At 32.0% G+C, this 20,767-nt stretch overlaps 1 protein-coding gene across 1 annotated transcript; it reads left to right on the forward strand.

Moving 5' to 3' along the window:
* The first annotated feature begins 540 nt into the window (after window positions 1-540).
* Window positions 541-14,249, forward strand: LOC145303695 (uncharacterized). The gene is made up of 7 exons (XM_080145297.1): window positions 541-624; window positions 1,717-1,805; window positions 7,087-7,160; window positions 11,108-11,212; window positions 12,244-12,331; window positions 13,109-13,171; window positions 14,173-14,249. The coding sequence occupies exons 1-7, from the start codon at window positions 549-551 to the stop codon at window positions 14,233-14,235; spliced, it is 558 nt and encodes a 185-aa protein (XP_080001423.1). The 5' UTR covers window positions 541-548; the 3' UTR covers window positions 14,236-14,249.
* Window positions 14,250-20,767: the final 6,518 nt, after the last annotated feature.

The raw sequence follows: 20,767 nt of genomic DNA on the forward strand, positions 1-20,767 counted from the left end.
GGAGATACTGGCATGGCTTGGGATGGAGTACCCTTCACTAATCATGAATATATTGGCAAGATTATCTATCTATCTAGAAGATACTGGAATATCTTGGGATGGAGTTCCCTTCACTAATCATGAATATATTTGCAAGATTATCTATCTATATATCTAGGAGATACTGGAATGGCTTGGGCTTGATTTCCATTTACTTATCATGAATATATTGGCAAGATTATCTATCTATCTAAAAGATACTGGATTGGCTTGGGATAGAGTTCCCTTCACTAATCATGAATATATTGGCAACATTATCTATCTATCTAAAAGATACTGGAATGGCTTGGAATGGAGTTCCCTTCACTAATCATTAATACATTGGCAAGATTATCTATCTATCTAGGAGATACTGGAATGGCTTGGGATGGAGTTCCCTTCACTAATCATGAATATATTTGCAACATTATCTATCTATCTAAAAGATACTGGCATGGCTTGGGATGGAGTTCCCTTCACTAATCATGAATATATTGGCAAGATTATCTATCTATCTAGGAGATACTGGCATGGCTTGGGATGGAGTTCCCTTCACTAATCATGAATATATTGGCAAGATTCATTTCTTCATTTTTATTATGTTAGGTGAGTCACTTTTTTAGTAGCGAAGCTACTCTATAATTTGAAATGTCCATCTGTCCGTATAAAACGTTATGGGGGAAACGTGATTTTCTCAGCTTCTATAAAAGATACTTAAACTTCTTGTCAAAATTCACATCAATATGGAGCATAAATAGGAATAAAACATCCATGGCGGTCGGATTGCTTTTAGGCAGGTTTTTTGTTATTATCTTTAGTATTTTTGGTCAGATTTGCTAATTTTTTTGTGGATTTTCACAATTATATTTTCCGTTGTTTTGAGCTTACAATATTCTTGTTTTTGATACTTGCTCTTTAAATTCGCTACTTATGGATGTTATCCTTGTTTATGTTTTCTTATGCTTGACCATGATATTGGGAATCTTCATAAAAAAAATTCAGCCATCTATCTTCAATAGCAGAGGAGAGAATCGTGTTTCCCCCATAACGTTACGGACGGACTGACGGTCAGAAAGAAAAAAGTGAATTATAGAGTAGATTTGCTACTAACAAATTATAAATGGATTTAAATTGTTAAATAACATGGATGACAACATCCATAAGTAGCAAAGCACAAAAAAAATTCTGGATGGACAAACAGACAAAATAAACTATAAAGCAGATGTTCAGTGCCTTCATCTTTTCTTCTTTATTTCACAAAACCTTTCACATATATATTTTATATATCTTTTTAATTAACATCGTTGTAGCTTGACTGACGGACTGACGTACCAAATACATTATATACTGTATGCGCAGGAAATTATCAAAAGTGAATTAGCTATCTCTCTCAAATAGCAAGAGATAAAACCATACTTCCCATATTCTAGGGCTACAATTTAATTTCGAGTATGGCTTCGAAACTATTCAATATCCGCTGGATTAGAACCAGTTCTAATCCATATTGAAAAATCATGTATTGTATCGTATCATAGCCAGTTGTCTATGAATATTAAAATAAAAAAATCATAATATTAATAACAATTTGTTAACCCGGGCTTTCAGCACCTTTGGACTAACAAAACTGGTTAAAATCGTATATTTTTTATTCTAATATCCTCGGAAAGCTGTCTACAATACGATAAATAACTATTATAGTTGTGATTCTGCTGTTGAATTTACTGATTGCTATGATGGGAGATACGTATGCGAAAATTGCTGAAATAAAAAATGAATGGATGCGACAGGTTAGTATTTTCAAAGGGATAAGACAATGGCCGTTAAATTGATTTATATTTGCAAATCCCAATGATGATTCACAAAATTATCAATTCTGTCGATTAAATTCAGTAGCTGAAACGTTTGGACATTCAACTTTATGAACCAACCATTTAAATTCGATAAAAGTCCTCAAGGTTGTTAATTCGACGAATTATTAAATGCTGTAATAAAACTTTGGGGACTAGTGTAATATACAGCCCATTGTCCTCTTCTTCCCTGGTATTTAATTGTTATGATCGTTTTGTTTTTCACTTAATTTTTTTAGTCTATAATTCACTTTGTCAGTCCGTCCGTCAGGAAGTCTGTAGCCATATGGTTATAATTTCACTTGAATGTAAATGTTTTCATTTAACTTTGGGGTGGGGAGAGGGTCATTTTTTGAGTGTTGATTTCTACACTGTAAAGGAGGATCATATCAGTTCAGCGGTTAGCGACATCCTTTGGAACACACAGACATATTGACTATTATTACTTTTTTTCACAAATACATTCTTGCTTAGCCCCTTGTCTCTAGGGGTGGGTGAGGGAGTTCAGAAAATAGTGTAAAAACATCAATAGACATATAAAGGCTTCCCTAAAGTACAATCAATTCATCAGACCAGCAGTTTTCTAGATTTTTAGATTCAGACAAAAAAAACGTACTACTTTATTTTCACAATATATCATACCCAACAATAAACTGGAAGAGTTTGGTGTATATAAACGCGCCAAAATAAATTGAGGCAATTTTTTTGAACTTTGGATAAACTCAACTCCAGCTGTTGATAAGTCAATTTAAAATTTGAATTTTATTATTCAAATATACCTATTCTTTATTTAAATTGGTTTCTTTACCTTTTTAGGAAGATTAAACTAGTTAATTTATCTTTTTATTTTTGGCGATTTTCCTTAAACACTGAAATAATCCCCATACCCCCCCCCCCCCTCTTTACTTATTTATGAAATAAAATGAAAATTGTGAGAGGGGAAAGCATAATTTTTACGGACCGAATCTATTTAATAATAAACAAACAAACGCCCCTCGCCCCCCCCCCCCTATTTTTATTTATTTAAAATTAAGGAAGGGGGGGATTTTCTGTGCTCTAAAAGACACTTAAGGGAAACGGCCTCTTTTTCTTTTCTTTGTGAAAATTGAACAAAAGATAAAAATTCTATAAAATCGAAAATTATCCTATTCTAGCAATTAGTTTAAATTTTTCCCATTCAAAGATTTTTAGTTGGTTGTCAAACGCTTTTCAAAAGTCAAAGTGCATGCATATATAATTCAAGGAAGGGAGGGGACATTGGGCTGTTTATTACACTTGTCCCCAAAGTTTTTTAATAAGGTTTTTCTTATTCATTGGCTTAAAATCTTTGGGGAATATAGAAATTTGGGGATGTAAATCATATGTCGGCCATTGTCTTATCCTTTTAGATCCCTGATTTACTTCGCTAAACTAAATTGTGCATTAAAATTGACAATAAATTGATAAACACCCTTAATCATAATAACAGAATTACTGCTTCTGAAGATTAAAATTAATGGTTAATGCTGTCTTTTTTGTGTTTATGTACCTCTTTTAAAATAAGATTCAGTATACAACTTGTATTGTACTTTGGTTCGTCTTATCTTTCTTATTATTAATCATTATTTCTATGACTACAGAACATTTGCTCCATAATTCACTTTGTCCGTTAGTCTATCCCTGATAATTTTGTGCTTCGCTACTTATAGATGTTGTCATCCATGTTTCACTAACAGTTGACTTATAAAATTATCTCCAAATGTTTCTTTTTTACTTAGAACATTTATAAATTGTTTAATAATATAAAAAAAGACAAGGATGACAACTTCTATAAGAAGCAAAGCAAAAAAATCATGGACGTTTTTACGGACAAGATTTAAAAAGCATTTGTTAAAAAATAGAATAGAGAGAAAATCACAAAACCTATTACACGTAATTTTCGTTTTTTAGCATGTAGCATGACTAACAGACCGACGGACAAACATACTTGATAGTAATAGGAAATCTTCACAAAAAATCAGCCGTCTATCTTTAATGGCAGATTAAAAAATCACATTTCCCCAATAGACTTACGGGCTGACTTACTGACGGACAAAAAATGGAATAATAGAGTAGCTTCGCTACTTAAAAAGAAATTGTTTTTAAATTTTAAAACCTGTTGAATATATAATAAGATCCGGCTATAAATAATTATGAGAAAGGAATTTTTAAGATCTTGTACTTTTTGAAACTTTCTTTTAATTTTCAAATAAAAAAACATTAAACGAAAGGCAAAAAATCACACTAACTAAACCACCTGCAATTTGTAGATTATTTGTTGTTAGAAGGGAGGGCATTATGTTTACAAAAGAACTTTGTACTATCCACGATATTTATGGTTGTTGTTATCCTTGTTTATCCCACTAGACAATATTAATAATAATAATAATTGATTTTTCCTGGACTATTTAATAATCCGGCAATATAATTTGTTAGAGCAAGTACACATTTTGGTGCTAAAGTTTCTCGCTAACCGCAGAACCGATATGATATACAGAACCCTCCCAAAAGGAGAGGGTACCACAACCCTCCCAAGAAAAAAAATATCCCCCTTCACCAAAAAAATACATTTTTCTATAAACTAAATTAAATATGAGCTCTGTCTGCCTGTGAACCGTAAGGATCTCGCTAGCCACATAAATGATATGGTTCTCCTTTACAGTAAAGGCTCTCAGGTCCTGGGAAGGTTTATAATTAAAAATGATGGCTGGTCGAATTCCTAATATTAGTTATAAATAGTTGAATTTCTTGGGATAAAACAAGCTGTCAACAAATTTGCGTCGCTCGTAATATTAGAAATAATATATGTATCTATGTAAATACAAATCTTTGTTTGGTACCTAGACGTTTTAAATTGTCTGACAGTCCATCTGGGATAATAAATCTATTTAAATGTGCTTTCATTCATTGCTTAACCTGGCTTCTTTATTTGTTTCAACAACTTATAAAATTTGTTAAGCAGTTGGCAGTTTTCATTTAGTTCATTCATCTCAGGGATCTTAAGGGATAAGACAATAAATGATAGATAAATATTGTTATAAACAAAATAACCCCTTTTGTAGATTGAAATTATCGGTTGAAAAGCTAAGACACTACTAGTGTGAAATCAAACAAAAATTTTAAGCCAACGAATACAATAATATGGAAATGCAACTTTGGGTACAAGTGTAATTTACAATCAAATGTCCCCTCCCTCCCTCACGGATTAACCATAGTATTCATTGATTTAATTAAAACCTTCTAAATGAAATGTTTTAATATTGAGTAATTGAAAACGAGACAAGGATGACAATAACCCAGAGATCTAAAGGGATAAGACACGGGCCAATATATTGATGTACATTCCCAATGATGATTCACAAAATTACCCCTTCTGTAGGTTACTATTAGTGATTGAAATGTTTGGACACTCAACCAATAAAAATTCAATAAAAGTCCCCTAAGTAGTTAACTTATTAACGTTATTATAAAACTTTGGGGACTAGTGTAATAAACTGCTTTAAGTCCCCTTGTTTTATAACAAAGAAACAGAATATTTAAACAGAATTGTATTGTTATAGAATTGCTTTTAATGGTCTACCTAATTGTCATTTTTCCAGGTTTGAAATCAATAGAGCAATTATAACATTCCTAATTTAAGGATTAAAACTATATCCATATGGTACTTTCCCTCAAAGTGTCTGTCTAGCAATGAAACCTTTCCGCGCTTAGGACGTGAAATATACCTGCGAATCTATCCAATATAACCTACCTAACCTAACCTGACAAACGAACCTATATGGCAACCCCAAATTCATTCTGGTGTGGGGGTTAATCATTCCTTTACCCCCCTCCCATTGGACGTCCTTGAAGCGAACAATCCCCCAATTATTTTCAATTTATTCTTAAGAATAGAAAACAATAAGCAGGGAAGCAAAAAAAACGAAAATGGACTGACGGACAAAGTAAGTTATAGCGCAGATTTTCAGTATAGAAATAAAGACAAAGTAAAATAAATCTGTAATCGGATTATACAATAAGTGTTTGAGATTAAAGGAAGCCTGCAAGAAATACCACGCTTTAACTGCTGAAAGACTGCCACAAGTAGACCAAATACCCCAAATTTGAAGCCTTCAGCTTCTATAACAAAAAAGTTCTAGGCATTTTAAAATGACATTTTATGTACAATGGAAATTTTGAAAGAATTGCAATGCTCATGTTGAAAACTTTAAAATGAAACTACGTGGCCTAGAAACAAAATTATAAGCTTATTTTTGTCATAAATTTAGGTTTCCAGTAGCTAATTATATTTTTACAATAAAAATACCCATTTTTATAGTCAAAATCATTAAAAAAAATTAAGTTTTACTTGCGTTGTACCGAATGTACTGTAGCCAATCAGAAGGCTGAATCAGCTTAACAACCAATCACAGCTAAGCTTGTATTAGTTTACCCCTTTGTTTCCGCTATGATTTTCGTTTAAAAATGCAATTTAAATCGATTTTTTTTCATAGATTTTGACTATGAAATGTGGTGTTTTTATTGTAAAAATGTAATCAGTTACAGGCAATCTAAGTTTCTGACAAAGATAAGGTTATAATTTTATGTCTAGGCAACGTAATTTAATATTGTTTTTTTCTTTTATGAGCATTGGAAATCTTTCAAAAATTCCATTGTACATAAAATGCTATTTTGAAATGCCTAGAACTTTTTTGTTATTGAAGCTGAAGGCTTATAATTTGGGGTATTGGGTCTTCTTGTGGCAGTCTTTTAGCAGTTAAAGCGTGTTATTTCTTGCAGGCGTCCTTTAAGTAGCCCAAGTTATGAATAAAAAAATCCGTGATTCTGACTTTTTCCGGCTTTATCTAATGAAAGATGCATTAAAAAGACATTATTCATTTCTCTTTAATAAAAAAAACTTTTTATTATATAAAGTCCTATGGTTTTTTTGTCTGATAGATTATTTGAGTTCTCAATTTTGTTGAAGCCTCGCAAAGTTTGAAAATTAGATGAAATCATTCAATGTAAGTTTATTTCGTCTATTAGAAATCACAGAATCACATAGAGGTTTTTCATTATTTTGCTAAATAATCTATTGAAATATTTACACATTTACATTACAAGTTATAGTTAGAATATCTGCTGATTGAACTTACATCATTTTTAAAAAATGATTTTATAAAAAAGTTAGCAAAAAAGTTATTATTTTTTCTATTTATTTCAGTGGGCCCGAACTGTGCTAATTGTGGAGCGAGGCATTCCTCCAAAGGAGAGGTTACGACAACAAGATCTTTATAGGTTAGTAGTTTGGGTGCTTTTCCTAGAAAACCAAGCGAGCACACAAATCCCCACCACCCCTTAATTTTATTATATTTCTTATTTTGTGCCTAAACCCTGCGGGATGTTCTAATTCTGCAAAGTCTAAACCTGCGTTCAGGACTAACCTAATAAAAACCACTAACCCCTCCACCCTTATTTCAAATTTATTTCAAAATAAGAGGTTTGCTGTGCTTCATTTTGAAGGAAATCACCTTAATTTGCCGTAATTTGAAATCTCTTGAGTTTAATTTTTCCCTTTAAAAATTGTGTCAACTATTTTGTTATTATTTGTATTTAATATCAAGTAGTAAGGTTTGTTTTATGTACGTTATATGTTATAATACTTTTAACAACCTAACTGATTCTAGGGAACCAGTGATTGTTTTAAACTGCCTTATTTAAGTCTTAAGGATAGTTTTAAGCTTTTTTCCTATACCTTTCTTCTCTTTCTGGATCATAATAAAGACGCTAATAAACGTCCAAACTGCTACTATGACCGTCATAGTACACTAATAGTTAGAGTTTGGGGAATGCCTTAGCCCGTAAACTGACGCAACTCCATGAACAGTACAGACTTCCAAACAAAGGTCGTGCAATCAAAGGGTTAGTTGTCTGTTAGGTATTACTTAAACAAATATAACAGAATGTTTAGTTTTAATGAAATAAAAAAGACCTTGCCCTCCCTATTTGAATAAAAAAAATAGCTAACATGTTTAAATCATGTATAATTTTCCTTCTGAACTTGCAAATATTTTAAGTACGTTATTATCTTTTAGTTCTTTTTACAAGGGCAAATTTTTTCATAGTAATTCTAGTAATATTTGTGGGACAAAAGTTATTGAAAATCTGAAATCATTATCATATATTGCATCGGCCCTCAAATGAACTTTTTATGCTTTTTTAGGTTAGGTTTTAGGGTTTTTAAGGTTAGAACATCCCATCCCTGTAGGGAAATCAACACCTCCAGAGGCTAGAAATAACTTTTTTCCCTAAATATTCAAAATTAGGGGGGGGGGGGGTTGAGAGTTAATTATTGATGAAAAGGATAAATTAGGGTTAATTATAAAGCAACAACACTACTAAAATGATAAAATTTATGTACATATATTTTTATTCAATTATCTGTATCAAAGTCCAAGTTCAAAGTTTAATATTACTTATGCAAATGATTTTTTATCTTTTATTTTACAAATTTTTTCTTGGATACGTTGACCTATTATTCAAAATAAGGCTCGACAGCCATCTCAAAAATCATGGCAAAGATATTTTACGAACTTGGTCTGCAAGTCCTTACTATGTGATTAATATTGTTTAGCTGTTTTCTGCAATGAAATTTCCCAGATATATATAATATACATCTGGGACAGTTGCATCAATACCATAGGTCCCAAGGCGCTAAAATTACACTTTGATTTCTCTTGAGATGGTTGTGGTGTGGTAAGCCGAAGCGTTTCAGCTCACCGGTTGCGAGTTCGAATCCAACAAGCCCTAGCCTTGAAGTATTCTACCAAAACAAACTAGCAGGATTTAGTCATACAGAAATTATATATTTAACTGAATACATTTACAATGGATGTTTACTATATATATACAACAGATTATAACAATAGGTTAGGTTTGAAGGGGGTGTGGGACACAAGGGCTTAGCCCACGGCGGTAGACAGTCTGTGGGGGTAGCTGTGGTAAAAGGGGAGGCAGCGCCTCCCGGTTGTATAATTGCATGAGGGGCGCGTGATAGCTGCGTGTCCGTGCCCCTCCCCATATTTAGCCAGGCCAGTTTGACCGCTGGACAGCGGGGTCACCGGCGGTCATGAGATAAATGGTGATATAATGGGATTAGTGCAGAAGGCTTGTTATGATAAGTCACTGCGTAGCAATTCTGTAAACTGCCCGTCCGTCTGTTGCCGTATTACCACAGTGGTACCTTCCCCCAAAATAGCTATAAACCTTACAAGGACCTCTGAGAAGCTACATTGTAAAGGAGAACTTTATCGGTTCAGCATTTAGTGAAATCCTTTAGCAAAGACAGACAGACACACACACACACGCATTATTACACACGAGTATTCAACTACAGTTGCCGCACCCTAATCAAAAGTATATATCGATATGTAATTACTTGGATGTTGAACCAGGTTTTCATGTATTCTAATAAAGTGATACTCCCAGCTGGCTAAAATAACCATTACCCTACATCCACCCCTGTACAAAATCCCCTACCCTCTTCCTATATGAACAAATTTACCAGTAACTGTGGTCTGTATGAGCACCTAAATTGAGGTTTAAATTTTTCCCATTATACCATTTTCGTAGTATTGAGTTACAGCTGCCAAACCCTATTTACAATTATGATATCTAAGTGAAACAATTTGTAAAAGTATATCATGTTTGTGTCATGCATTTATTGTGTGTCTCATAGCAGTAATCTAAAGGGATAAGACATTGGCCGTTAAATGGATGTACATCTTCAATGATGATACTCAAAATTACTCCTTCTGTAGATAACAATTATTGGTTGAAACTTTTGGACACTCAACTTGATGAACCAACTAATCAAAATTCAACAAAAGTCTCCAAAATTTTTGTGCCAAGAAAACTTTGCGGACTAGTGTAATAAACAACCCATTGTCTCCTCCCTCCCTGATGTTTCATGCCTTTATTGTGTGTTACATAGTGATTATAGTGATCAATTATATAAAAATACAAAGATGACAACATCCCTAAGTAAGAATGCATAAAAAAATCATGAATTGACAAACAAATGTTTTTTTTGTTGCATCAGATGGACAAAAAATCTGCAATCTAGTTTTAATAGCAGACGAGAATAGTTATTTCTCGCATCGTATTATAAATAGCTTTTTTTATATTCGTAGAAAGCTGTATATAATATGATGCTAGACATAGTTTTTTCGTATGAATGAGAACCAGTTCCTATCCACCGGATTCGACTGAATACAAGAATAGTTATTTCTCGTATCGTATTATAAACAGCTTTCCGCGGATATAGAATGTACAATTATAAGATTAAATAATAATAACATTTTTAATACGAGAATGAAAGTGAATACGAGAAAATCACTTTCCTTCTCCAAACTTTATAGAATGACAAACGTACGTACGTACAGACCAAGTTAATATAAGGTAGCTTTGCTACTACTAAAGTGCATTAAGTCTACTTCCCCTTTTCTCAGCTAAATACAATTTATGCAAATAATATAATGATAATACATTTTTTAAAGTGAAATCTTTTCTACAGTTAATGTATGTCCGTCCCTTCTTCCGTCTCTTAATTTATTTGGGCATGCTGGAATTGTCCAATTGATTTTAAACTTTCAGCTTGGTGAATCCAGAAAAAAGTTACATTTAACGCTCCCCGATCTCTAGGGGCTAAACATAATGGAAAGAAACATACATCCTGTTACTTTACTATCCCTATATAAAAGTATGTCTGTCTGTCTGTGTGTCTGTAGCTTGAGATCTCACTAACCGCCGGACCAATATGGTTCTTCTGTAGAGAAAAGCTTTATAGGTCCATTTTAGTACCCTACAAATCTATTAAATAGCGCATACGCTCGTAATAGGTTCGAATTTCGGTCAGCGTCATAACTAAAGACTTAAAAATTGTTCCTACTGTTGCTATGTCAGATGTCTGGACCCAAAAAAGGCCGTAACACATTACCATGCACGACAGTCTCAGACAAAGGTCGTGCGATCAAAGGGTTGGTTGAGCGCGTTACATTGTAATTTAAAATACAGAGTATGTTCAAAGGTGACGTGGAAAGGACTTGTACCTGAAGCGCCACCACGCCCCTAGAGTCAGTAGCCAATAGGTCCATTTTATGTTTATAACTTTTATCTTGGAGGGTAACTCTCTTTTCACCCCTCTTCAAGTACCCCTAGAGGCCTAACAGATATTTTAATTTTAGTGAGAGAAACAGCGATGGCAAGAAATGTTTGGTGATGAAGCAATTTCTATCCGCTGATCAACTCAATGAAATTGAAGAAATTATTGAAATGAAAGTTACACACAGGTGAATATTGCATCGTATTATAGACAGCTTTCCGCGGATTTTAAATGAAAATTATAAGACTAAAAATAGGTTTGTTACCCCAAAGCTAACACATTTTATGCTTATTAGTTTAATATTTATGGAAAATTGGAAGATACAACGCTATACATGATTTTTTAGTATAGCTGAGAATCGGTTCTAATCCATCAGATATTAATCGGTTTCGAAGCCTTACTGGAAATGGATTTAGAATACGTGGATATTTTGATAGATTCTCGCATACACGTTAACTATGTTTCTTCAGCTGGCTAATATAACGATAGCCTTTATCCAGCATCTTTACCCTCTTACCCTTCCTTTCTTCTACTGAAGGAATGAACTGACCAATAAATGATGTCCATAGTAGCAAGTTAAATTTACAACAAAATTTCCCTGTCATAATATTCACGTATTCTATATCCATTGGTAAATGTTTTCATTTATATAAAGTAGTCAGCTTTTTTTGTCTGTAGTGAAGGATCTTGCTAATCGCAGAACCAATATGGTTCTCCTTTAGAATTAAGTTTCTTATACGTCCAGTGAAGGCTTATAAATATTTTGGAGGAGGGTATCTCCACTCCATCCTCCCAATAAAAAAATAATTCCCCCCCCCAAAAAAAATATTTTCATATTACTTTTTCTTTTTTAAGACTCAAATTGAAAATTAAGGAGTGTAGACTTTTTCTCCTCTCACCTTAAGTGCCCCTAGAGGCTTCCACGGGACACAGCCGCTAGTTTAATATAAAACAAGGTTGACAACACTAATAATATGATTATGAATGGACAAAGGAAGAAAACTAATTTTAAGGTTAATAATAAATCACGTAACATGACTGACAGACCGACGCGACGGTACAAGAAAGTTGTATACTAGTGGTTGCTCTTTTGTAAGGGATATCTTTACAAACAAAATCAGTAGTCTATCTTAAATAGTAGCCTAACGGTCGGACATACATATAGAGTATCTTCGATAATAAAAGAAAAAAAAAGTATGCTAAATAATTAATATTTAGAAAGAATATTGACAGAAGGAGGGAGAGATTTGGTTATGAGAGCACCAGCAACATGGGTATTGATGTCGCAGGAGCTGATGTTCTTCAGGTAGTTATATATCTATGTATCTAACTATTTATCTATCTATCTATCTATCTATCTATCTATATATCTATCTATCTATCTATCTATCTATCTATCTATCTATCTATCTATCTATCTATCTATCTATCTATCTATCTATCTATCTATCTATCTATCTATCTATCTATCTATCTATCTATCTATCTATCTATCTATCTATCTATCTATCTATCTATCTATATATCTATCTATCTATCTATCTATCTATCTATCTATCTATCTATCTATCTGTCTGTCTATCTATCTATCTATCTATCTATCTGTCTGTCTATCTAACTATCTATCTATCTATCTATCTATGGTTATGAGAGCACTAGCAACATGGGTATTGATGTCGCAGGAGCTGATGTTCTACAGGTAGTTATCTATCTATCTATCTATCTATCTATCTGTCTATCTATCTATCTATCTATCTATCTATCCATGGTTATGAGAGCACTAGCAACATGGGTATTGATGTCGCAGGAGCTGATGTTCTACAGGTAGTTATCTATCTATCTATCTATCTGTCTATCTATCTATCTATCTAGCTATCTATCTATCTATCTATCTATCTATCTATCTATCTATCTATCTATCCATGGTTAAGAGAGCACTAGCAACATGGGTATTGATGTCGCAGGAGCTGATGTTCTACAGGTAGTTATCTATCTATCTATCTATCTATCTATCCATCTATATATCTATCTATCTATCTATATATATATATATATCTATCTATATATCTATCTATCTATCTAGGCGGATGATGACGAAGAGAATCCATTTGGAGATGAGTTTGGAGCCAATGTTGTTTCCTTCCAGGTATAGTAGTAAAGGGGAATTCCTTGGCCATAAACAGGCGCAGTAATTGATTCATTATGACTTTGATCTTACACCCCATAATCATGTATTCTAATAAAGTGAACATTGTAGAGGGCTAAAATAACTTTCTCTACCCAAACCCCCATCCCCTCCACTCCTGCTAGATAAATAAACTGACCACTAAATAACATGGGAATTAGCAACCTAAATTGATGACAATTTTTCCCTTGTAATATGAATATCCACGTATGTTCTTCATGATTGGCGCAGTTCATTACCATAGACAATCAGAGCTTATATATAATTGCCAAATATATGGCCAAAAAAAGAATAAATGGTTGGTTCATTAAGTTGACTTTTTGACCAAAAATTGTTATCTACTATTGGAGTAATTTTATGTATCATCATTGAGGATGTACAAAAAATTATCGGTCATTGTCTTATCCCTTTAGATCCCTAGCTTTTTTCTCTCTCTTTATTTTTAAGATCTAATGAATGAAAGGCTTTTTAATTTGATTTTTAAAAGCAAAGTTTTTCTATAATTAGGGTGGGTCCGTCCGTACGTCAGAGATAGATAGCTTTTATTCGTTAATTTAGGCATGTTAGAATTGTCCTTTCGATTTCATGACTTTGCATGATGATTCCTGTAGTAGTTAGGTACGATTTAGAAAGTGTAGCAACTCTATAATAATTACCAGTATGTCCGTACGACCATTTTTATGATTTTTCTATTTGTTTAACAATAATTGATTCCTGGGACAACAAAGAACAATATTATAAGCAAAACAACTTTATAATCAAGTCCTAAAAAATGTCAGTATGTCCATAAACATTATCCTGTATCAAGCAGTTTTTCAACAAATTTACTTACAAATTTGCTTCGACTCTTATACATTTATATTCTAAATATTCAGTTCTGACACTGTACAAGTGTTAATGTCCGTTTGTCCTATCGTTTCAGTGCTACGTTTTTATGGATGTTGTCATCTCTGTTATTATAGGATCAGCAACCCAAGAATCTGAATGTGAAAGCTGGTGCTGGAGATGTTCCAATTATGAAATAAATAGTTATCTATCACATTGTATTATAAACATCTTTCCGCGGATAGTAATATAAATGATACCAGTTTTGTTAGACCAGAGGTGCAGTAGGGCATTGCTAAAAAAGCTGGTATTGATTTTATGATTTTTATTGTAATTTTCTGTAATAAGATGCTATACATTATTTTCGCTTTTTGGCTGAGAACCGGTTCTAATCCACCGGATATTAATCAGTTTCGAAGCCATACTGAAAATATCATTATTGTTCAATTATAATCATATTAGGGAGGGAGGGGATATTGGACAATAGATTATTGGACTTGGTACCTAAAGTTTTATAAACAAAAACATGCTCTCTTTTGTTGGATTGTCCTAACTTTTCCACCATTAATTTAAATCTACAAAGGGAAGGATATACATCAATTTATCATCCATTGTCTTGTCCCTTAAGATCTCTGAGTTGCTTTCCTTTTACTTTTGAAAAACCCGTTGACACTTTTGGATGTTTTCGTTCTTGTAAGTTATTTTCAAATCATATGCAAAATTAAAAGTTTGAAAATCATCCACAGTCAACAGTTTGGTTTCGTTCCTAACAGAACAATGTCCACTGCATCTCTTAACATTACAGCGGCCATAAATCATATTATCAAAAAGAATGACAATGCTCAAATTATTGCATTAGATTGGTCTCGTGCCTTTGATACAATATTACCCTCAGTTATCGATTCAGTTTTATTGCACATATTTCCAAATGGTAGTTTTGCAAAAACATTTAATCAACTTACAAATAATGGTAGGTTTAGAGTATCAATTAAAGGCAATTTTTCCAAATTCTATACATTAAAAAGGGGGTCAGCCCAAGGTGACCCACCCAGCGGAAGCAAATTCATAATTACAAACCATATATTTATAAGTTGTCTAACTAGCGAAAAATTTAAGCATATTTTTTATAAGGTTGGAAAAAAATATACTAAACCTAAGAGCTTTGCCGATGATTCTATTGTAATTTCTCAATTGAAAACAAATAAGGATGTCCACGATTTAAAACAGTTACTACATAAACTAGAGAAAGCTATAGGGCTTCATATAAACTTTGGTAAAACAAAAATTTTAACACATGGTACTTTCCCCCCCGACCTTGCGTCAATGGGTGAAATTGTTGACAAAATTAAGCATCTTGGGATTTACCTCTCTTTCAATCAAAACCTAGCCAGAATACATACTTATGATGAACTATGTAGTAAACTTGAAAAAAAAGCAAAATCTATTCCCCTAAAAAGCAGTTATAATTTGATTAAAAGACGAAATCTCTGTAGCCATTTATTATCAGCTTGTGCCTATCATGTATACAGAATTTATCCCCCTGATGAGAAATATTGTAAATCAATTTGGAAAATTATTTCAAAGTTTTTGTGGTCTAGTAGAAATCCTGATGGAAAATTATCATACAGATACAAAATTTCACAAAAGCGTATAGAACAAGATTTCACTCAGGGTGGCTTAAATTTTCTAAAACCTGAAACGCAAGCATTTTCAATCTGGATCAATAGTTTTATGAACTGTTTAAAATTCTCTTCTCAACACAATGATACTACTATTAGTTTAATTTTGGAACATAAGCACATAAACATTCAAGCTATGTTACCTACATTAGGATATAAAACAATAGTTGAGCATCAAAAATTATTTAAAAGTCTATACCCATGTGCAGGTGGTAACTTCTTTCATAAACTTGTCGAGTTTTTCTATGATTTAGAGCATGAACCATTTACTTTTTTTCAATCCCCCATTATTACTTCAAAGTTTGCTAATATCTCAACACCCTTCACTAAACACGATGAAAATGTACTACTTAAAGCTAAGAAATTAACCATTGCTTCTATATTTGAAACAAGAAAATTTGAGGAAAAAATACTGTTTCTGCCATGCATAAGAGCTGATCTGCCGAATATAATTAGAGACGTTTCCTTAATAAATAAATTGTCTAATATAGTAGAGTCAACAAAAACAGCTTTTCCTAGAGATTGTGTATTTACAACAAAGAGAGCAAAACAACTTTTAATCCCCATCGGAAATATTTTTTTAAAGAACAAATCCATTTTTTCGCTTCATTTCAAACATTTACATAGAAATAAAAATGCTTGCAGTTTACCTGCATTGAAAACTAGAGTAAGTGATAAACTGTATATCCCAGACAAAGAAATGCTTAATATTTCGTTAAAAAAAATATTTAACATGCCAATTATTTTATATTATAAAAATTTTCTTCTTGAACAAATGAATAGAACTCTAAATAGTAGAAATAAACTTTACAAATTTAAGTTAGCTGAATCAAACTTATGTTCAAAATGTAATATAATAAGTTCAACAGAACACGCCCTCTATTTTTGTGTGTTTCCTACCTATTTTATACATAAACTTGCATTATTTTTAGATTATGTTCTGAATGATAGTAAGCCAGAATTCATCTTTTTAAAAGAAAACTTTTACTTATACAATATGTTTTATGAAGGCTTTTCAAACGATTTTTATCTACAATTATCCCATTTAATCTTAGTTGCAAAAGATAGATCTTTAAAAATAAGCGTAGAGGATGATTTCTTTAAGTGGGATGACAACAATTTCTATGCACACTCTATTCTTTTATCTCAATTTACTTGTAAACTCCTTCATAATGCCGGCTTGAATAACAATATAATATATGATTTTATTAATTTCATATCAAACTAAGCCTAACATACACATTGTTTCTTTTATTCGTTCTATATGGATTGATTTATGTCTTAATCTTATTTATCTAATATTATTATTATTTAACTGTTTGTATATTATTTCGTATTTGGAATAAATATTTAAATGTTAAAAGTTTGAAAATTACAAAAAAATATGCCCTCTAACAAAAATTAGTTTGGACTAAATTAAATAGTTGAGGGTCGACTTTCACAACCCCCTCCCCTATACTCTCTTCAAGTGCCCCTAAAGGCATTAGGGACTGCTAGTTTTTAATGAATAATGTAGAATATGCTTAAATATGTTTATTATTAAAAATGTCAATTCTTTGTGATTTTGTAAAATAACAAGGATGACAACATCCATAAAAGCGAAGCTCTGAAACTGTAGGACAAACAAGCATTAACACTTGACTTTAGTATCAGAATATGAATTTGTATAAAAGTCGAACAAAATAAAATTGTAAGTAAATCTCTGAAAAACAGCTTAAATACAGGATATTGTTTAAGGACATACAAACATTTTTAGGACTTGATTATAGAGATGCTTCACTCATAACAATGTACTTTGTTGTCCTAGAAATCAGTATTCCAAAAATCAGACATATCACATAATTATATAACATAAAAATTTGTTAAAAATCAACATGTTTTAAATGGACGTAAGGACTTTCTGGTAAAGATTATAAAAATGCAAAGTTTGAAATCGATAGGCCAATTTTAACTTGCCCAAATTAACCAAAAGAGAGCTAACCGTTACGGACGGACGGACCGACCCTAATTATAGAAAAGCTTCGCTTTTAAAAACATGTAATACATATTTTTGAGTAAGATGTAAAAATAAACAAATTCTAAATATATCTTTGACAAATATTCTTATTTTGATTATTTCAAACAAATATACGAAAATAACACATAGTTTTTTTGATTTATTAAATATTGAAAATTTAATTAGCTCCTATAAAAGATAGACTTTTCATGTATAGAAAATACTCCCCAGACCAATGGTTGTACACATGGTGATCATGGTAATTTGATTGGTTCATTAAGTTAAGTTCAACACAAAGAATGAGTAATTTTGTGTATCATCATTAGGGATTTACATCAATTTATCGGCCATTGTCATATCCCTTTATACCCCTGAATATTTTTAATTGTGAAATATTTTCAAATTATAAAATGATATTTATATCTACAAATCCAAGAGCTCTTTGTTTTCATTCATTATTTTGGTGATAAATTGTGTACATTCCCAATGAGGATAAACAACATTACCACTTCTGTAGATAAATACCAAAGACTGAAAAGTTTTTTCACTACAAGTTTTAAATGAACACAACTAATTAGTTTTAAAAGATTAAAAAATCTGCTTGTTTTAAACTTTCTTGTAACGATTTTAGTGTTGCTACGCTTTCTAAGTCGTACTTAACTGTTATAGGAATCAGTATGCAAAGTTTAAAATCGATAGGACAATTATAACCTGTTTAAATTAACGAAAATTATTTTATCAAAATAAGGAAGTTATATTATTTTGATAAAATAACATTGTACTGTAATTTGTTTTGTTTTAAAAATATCCATTTGGAAAGAAATAAATATTCATATAAAATTAAATTTATGATAATAGATATAGAAAACGTGGATATATTGACAGGAGAAAATTCGTCGTTAATTTAGGTTGCAAATATGGACCTCATTTATTGGTAGTTCTTTCATCCAGTAGGAGGAGAGGGGACGGGGTAAAGGAGGCGTTTTTTAACCAGCTGAAAGTTTGGTGCAACATCCAAGTAATAACATATCGATTTTCTGATAGTATGATATATCTGTTGCTTTCCCTCTAAAACTTATCGAGCAATTTACCCCTCTACTTTCTATATTATACTATCCTATTATATAAAGTATTATATTATATGTATAAACACATTTAATTTTTAGTAGCGAAGCTACTCTATAATTCACTTTGTCCGTCCGTCAGTCAGTCAGTCAGTCAGTCAGTCCGTCAGTCCGTCAGTCCGTAACGCTATGGGGGAAATGGGATTTACTCAGCTCCTATAAAAGATAGAATGCTGAAATTTTTTGACAACATTCCCATTATTAAGGAGCACAATTGACTATAAAACATCATTTGCGGTCGGACCGATTTTTAGCAGGTTTTAGGCTATTTTTATATTTTTCACATTTTTCTCCATATCTTCAGTGTTTATGGTCCGATTTTCAAAATTTTTTCAGTTACAGATATCAAAATTAAATTTCCTGTCGTTTAAAGAAACAATCATGAAGGCCAGACTGCCTTTTTAGCAGGTTTTAGGCTATTTTTATATTTTTCACATTTTTCTCCATATCTTCAGTGTATGGTCCGATTTTCAAATTTTTTTCAGTTAGAGATATCAAAATTAAATTTCCCGTCTTTTAAAGAATACAACCATGACGGCCAGACTGCCTTTTCAGCAGGTTTTAGGCTGTTTTTTTTTATATTTTTAACATTTTTCTCCATATCTTCAGTGTTTATAGTCCGATTTTCAAAATTTTTTCAGTTGTAGATATCAAAATTAAATTTCCCGTCTTTAAAGGAAATAACCATGACGGCCAGACTGCCTTTTTGGCAGGTGTTAGGCTATTTATAAATATATTTAACACTTTTTTCCATATCTTCAGTGTATATGGTCCGATTTTCCAAATTTTTAAAGTTTTTAAGGATTTAAAAATTAAATTTTTTGTCGTTTTTTGAAAACAACCATGGCGGCCAGACTGCCTTTTATCAGGTTTTTGGCTATTTTTATATGTTTTACATATTTCCCAAGATCTTTGTTTATTTTGATCCAATTTTCAAACTTTTATGGGATATCAGTATCAAAATAATTTTTCCCATTGTTATGAGCATCTTTAATATAATTTACTTTGACCATCGTCATCATACAAAATAAAACAAGGTTTCATATTTATTTTATCCAATAAATCTATTCTTGATTTTAGTAAAAACCTTTTAAATCTACCTGTACGTATTCCCATCTACGATTTTATGTGCTTCGCTACTTATGGATGTTGTCATCCTTGTTTAACTATTTATTGGTGGAATACATATGTTTCTCTAAAAAAATAGATCATCAGTTCCAGTTAAGATGTATAAAATAAGAGTTAAAAAGATATATGTCTATGCATTTTGAATCCTTTTGAAAGAAAGACTAAATGAGAAAGAAGTGTTAGAAAATTGTGCCCCCTGCGGGGTTTTTTACTGCTTGTATCCTCTTGGGATAAAGTAGTAAGTTTTTTGTATATCTAGAGTATATCTAATACTGCGGGGCTACAAGACAGAGAGAGAGAGAGAGAGAGAGATTGGACAATGCGCTGTTTATTACACCAGTCCCAAAAGTTTAGGATAACGTATTTTAATTCGTTGGCTTAACAACTTTGGCGACTTTAGTGAATTTTGATCGGTTGGTTTATTTAGTTGAGTGTTTAAACGTTTCAACTAATAATTTTATTCCTAAAACGGGGTATCATCTTTGGGGATGTACATCAATTAATCGGGTATTGTCTTATCCCTTTAGAACCCTGGGTACTACCCAGTACCTAAAATTACCTAACATAAACTGATCTAATGTAATTAGGAAACAAAATACATTATCTTTTGAAGCAAAGCTTTTTTATAATTAGGGTCGGTCCCGTTTGTATTTTTTGTTGATTTATACATGTTAGAATTGTCCTATCGATTTCAAACTTTGCAAGATGACTCCTATCGTAGCAACTCTATAATCATTACTAGAATGTCCATACGCCCCTTTAAATCATGATGATTTTAACTTTTTTTAACAACAATCTTTCATGT

This window comes from Acartia tonsa, chromosome 13 (genome assembly GCF_053477335.1).
Source record: "Acartia tonsa isolate MP-2025a chromosome 13, ASM5347733v1, whole genome shotgun sequence".
NCBI lineage: Eukaryota > Metazoa > Arthropoda > Copepoda > Calanoida > Acartiidae > Acartia > Acartia tonsa.

Excerpts from the sequence above, each read along its gene's own strand:
- LOC145303695 (XM_080145297.1), top strand. The coding sequence starts at position 549 with ATGGCTTGGGATGGAGTTCCCTTCACTAATCATGAATATATTGGCAAG. Across the intron at positions 625-1,716 it reads CTTCATTTTTATTATGTTAG|TTGTGATTCTGCTGTTGAAT; the intron begins GTGAGTCACTTT and ends TAACTATTATAG. Across the intron at positions 13,172-14,172 it reads CCAATGTTGTTTCCTTCCAG|GATCAGCAACCCAAGAATCT; the intron begins GTATAGTAGTAA and ends CTGTTATTATAG.